The sequence below is a fragment of the Mesoplodon densirostris genome, chromosome X (assembly GCF_025265405.1).
Source record: "Mesoplodon densirostris isolate mMesDen1 chromosome X, mMesDen1 primary haplotype, whole genome shotgun sequence".
NCBI lineage: Eukaryota > Metazoa > Chordata > Mammalia > Artiodactyla > Ziphiidae > Mesoplodon > Mesoplodon densirostris.
This window is the reverse complement of record NC_082681.1, coordinates 73,192,925-73,196,013: the sequence shown is the minus strand read 5'-3', so window position 1 is coordinate 73,196,013 and position 3,089 is coordinate 73,192,925. Positions and strand designations below refer to the sequence as shown.

Sequence of the window (3,089 nt, the reverse complement as noted above, 5' to 3'; positions counted from 1 at the left end):
CATCTGTGCAAGAAAGTTGTTGCCCCTGTACACTCTCCCTTAGTTGATGGCTCTATTTCCCCCTCTCTCTTTGTGTTCTGGTCAAACTCAACTATGTTCTTCCTTAAAAAATTAGGAGTATGAGGGAAATTTTCTGACTTGATATATATTGAAAATTATAGCAAATAAAATAATTAATTGAAAATCTATAGATGTCATCCCATTAACAAAAAAAATCTATCATCACTATGATTTAATATAGGGAGGTTGTGACCAATATTATGAGACCAACATAAAAAAATGCATAGGAAATGTATGAATTTGAAAAAGAGATATATAACTTCCATTACCTACAGAGAACATAATCATTATCAGATAAACCTAATAGAATAAACAGTCATATTTTATTATGAATTCAGAAAGCTTTCTATGCTTATGATCAACAAGAACACAAAAAATTAAAGACTTATGGCCCCCTTGCTATACTTAACTGGAAAATTAAATAGGAAGAAATAAGATATTTCTCAATATCTCAATAATAAAAATCTAAAAGTTTCTAGGACATACCCTAACAGAGAAACACAAAATTTTACAGAGAATATTTTAAAACTTTTTAAAAATATAAAGGAGGTTTTGACTAAATGAAGATATACCATGTCTACATTTGGTGTCGCCTCCTCCGAAATTTACCTGTATTAGAGGCTTTGGTTTTTTGGAAAAATGCCATTAATGCAGGGGGCATAAAGTGCCTTGCCAACTGTACCAGGCTTTTGTCCCTTGACCTGAGCCAAAACAATGATCTTGTTCACCTCAATGACAGTGAGTTTGATGCTATGCCCAGCCTCCAAAGGCTGAATCTAAACACGTGTCAACTTTCCTTTGTCAGCGACAGGACCTGGAGTGCCCTCCAGAACTTGAGAGCCCTAGACCTGAGCCAGAGTAAGTTTAAAAGATTTCCAGATTTTGCATTTTCACCCTTGAGGTACCTACAATCTCTCTTTCTCTCTAGAAATCCCATCACAGAACTCAATAATATGCCCTTCTATGGGCTGTATTCATTGAAGGAGCTCAACTTGGCTGGGTGCTGGATAGTAAAAATTGACAAATACTCCTTTGCTCAATTTCCAAATTTAGAGAGTTTAGACCTTGGACACAACAATATTCGGACACTGAAACGCAGAACATTTCAGTTTCTGAAGAAGCTCCAAGTTCTCATTCTCTCCCAGAACCGCCTGAAAGACATAGAGGAGAATGCATTTTCTGACCTCAATTACTTCTATAAACTTGAATTGGCATACAATATCTTGTCAAGTTTTCAAGCAGGCCTTTTCTTGGGCCTGGAAAATCTAGAAGTTTTAAATCTGTTTTAATAAAATTAGTTATGAAACCACTAGGACCTTGCCATTTCCTCCATTTATGAACCTCAAGTCTTTGAAACAACTCAACCTAGAAGGACAAGTACATGGAATTCAGGTTGTTCCAACCAACTTCTTCCAAGGGCTGAATGGCCTGCAGGAGCTACTCCTAGGGAAAAATCCCATGGTATTCCTAGACCACCTTCAGTTTGACTCCCTGATTAATCTCACAAAGTTGGATATCTCAGGAACAAAATCTGGAGACTGAAGTCTCAGTTTAAATACTTCCTTATTCCAAAAACTCAAAAGACTAAAAAGGCTGCGCCTGGAAAAAAACAGCTTAGAGTCATTGACTCCTGGCATGTCCTCTGGCTTAGAAAGCTTTCAGGTCTTCTCTTTAAGATTCAACAATGTAAGAGTCGTTAATCAAAGTCATCTGGAGAGTCTTAAGTCTCTGAAGTACTTTGATCTCTATGGGAACAAACTTCAGTGCAGCTGTGACAATGCATGGTTCAAGAATTGGTCAATAAACACAGCAAATGTCCATATCCCCTACCTCTGGAACTATACTTGTCAGCAGCCAAATATCCAGAGTTTGTTGATAGATTTTGATGTTTCTATTTGTAATTTTGGCCTAGAAAAAGTTTGCTTCTTCTGCTCCTTCAGTCTGGTCCTCACAACTATGGTCTCCTCTTGGTTCATTGCCAAGATGACTCCGTCTCTATGATATGGGCTCTACATATTTCAAGCCTGGTACCTGGCCAAGTGGCATAGGACGGAGAAGGAGTTCATCTATGATGCCTTTGTCTCTTTCACTGCCACTGATGAGCAGTGGCTATATGAAGAGCCTGTTCCAGACCCAGAAGAAGGTGGCCAGCCCACTTTTAAGCTCTGTCTTCACCACTGGGACTTTGATCCAGGCATAGACATCTTTGAGAACATCCAGAATGCCATCAACACCAGCCGTAAAACTTTGTGTGTGGTCAGTAACCACTACCTGCACAGTGAATGGTGCCAGCTTGAAGTAGAGCTGGCCAGCATCAAGATGTTCTATGAGCATGAGGATGTCATCATCTTGATCTTCCTGGAAGAGATCCTAAACTATAAGTTATCCAGCTACCACCGACTCAGTAAACTTGTGAATAGGCAGACATTTATCACCTGGCCAGACAGTGCCCAAGAGAGGCCACTCTTCTGGGCTCGTATTAGAAATGCATTGGGCAACAAATCTGTGGAGAAAGACAACACACAGCTAATTGTGGCCCAGTGACTAGAAGTCTTTGTGACCTCAGATCCAACGTTGCCCAAGGTGTGTATCGACTAAGAGTGTGAATGAACGTACCTGCTCTGCAGGGAGAAGGTTGCTCATGACCATTATTTGGTTAATGTCCATCAGGCAACTGGAAGAGTGAAGGGAGCTGCCTGAGGAAGCTTCAGGAACAGTGTTAGGGGATGTAATCCCGCTATTAGGGGATTAGATACCCGGAAAGTAGGGCCCTCATATGTGCTTGAGAACATTGCTCAGCTAGTTTATCCAAATCAGTTCCTGTCAAGATAGATTGAACTATACTCCTTCTAAGAACCTATAACAACATAAACACCACACACAGGGTTTAATAAAAGCAAAAAAAAAAGTTAGGATTCTGGTGTATTCACCTTTAGGGCATGAAATTCCAAAGGCCAGCTTCTGTTTAAGTCAGAGCCCAAGCATTAGGAGAGTCCTAGTTTGGATCCATTGATTTACTCAATGGGAAG

The 3,089-nt window shown here is 39.9% G+C and overlaps 1 protein-coding gene across 1 annotated transcript; it reads left to right on the top strand.

Moving 5' to 3' along the window:
- Positions 1-620: 620 nt before the first annotated feature.
- Positions 621-2,604, top strand: LOC132481633 (toll-like receptor 13). Its single transcript, XM_060086475.1, is given in 2 exon segments — positions 621-1,342; positions 1,344-2,604. Coding segments are annotated over 2 exon segments (1,983 nt in total).
- Positions 2,605-3,089: the final 485 nt, after the last annotated feature.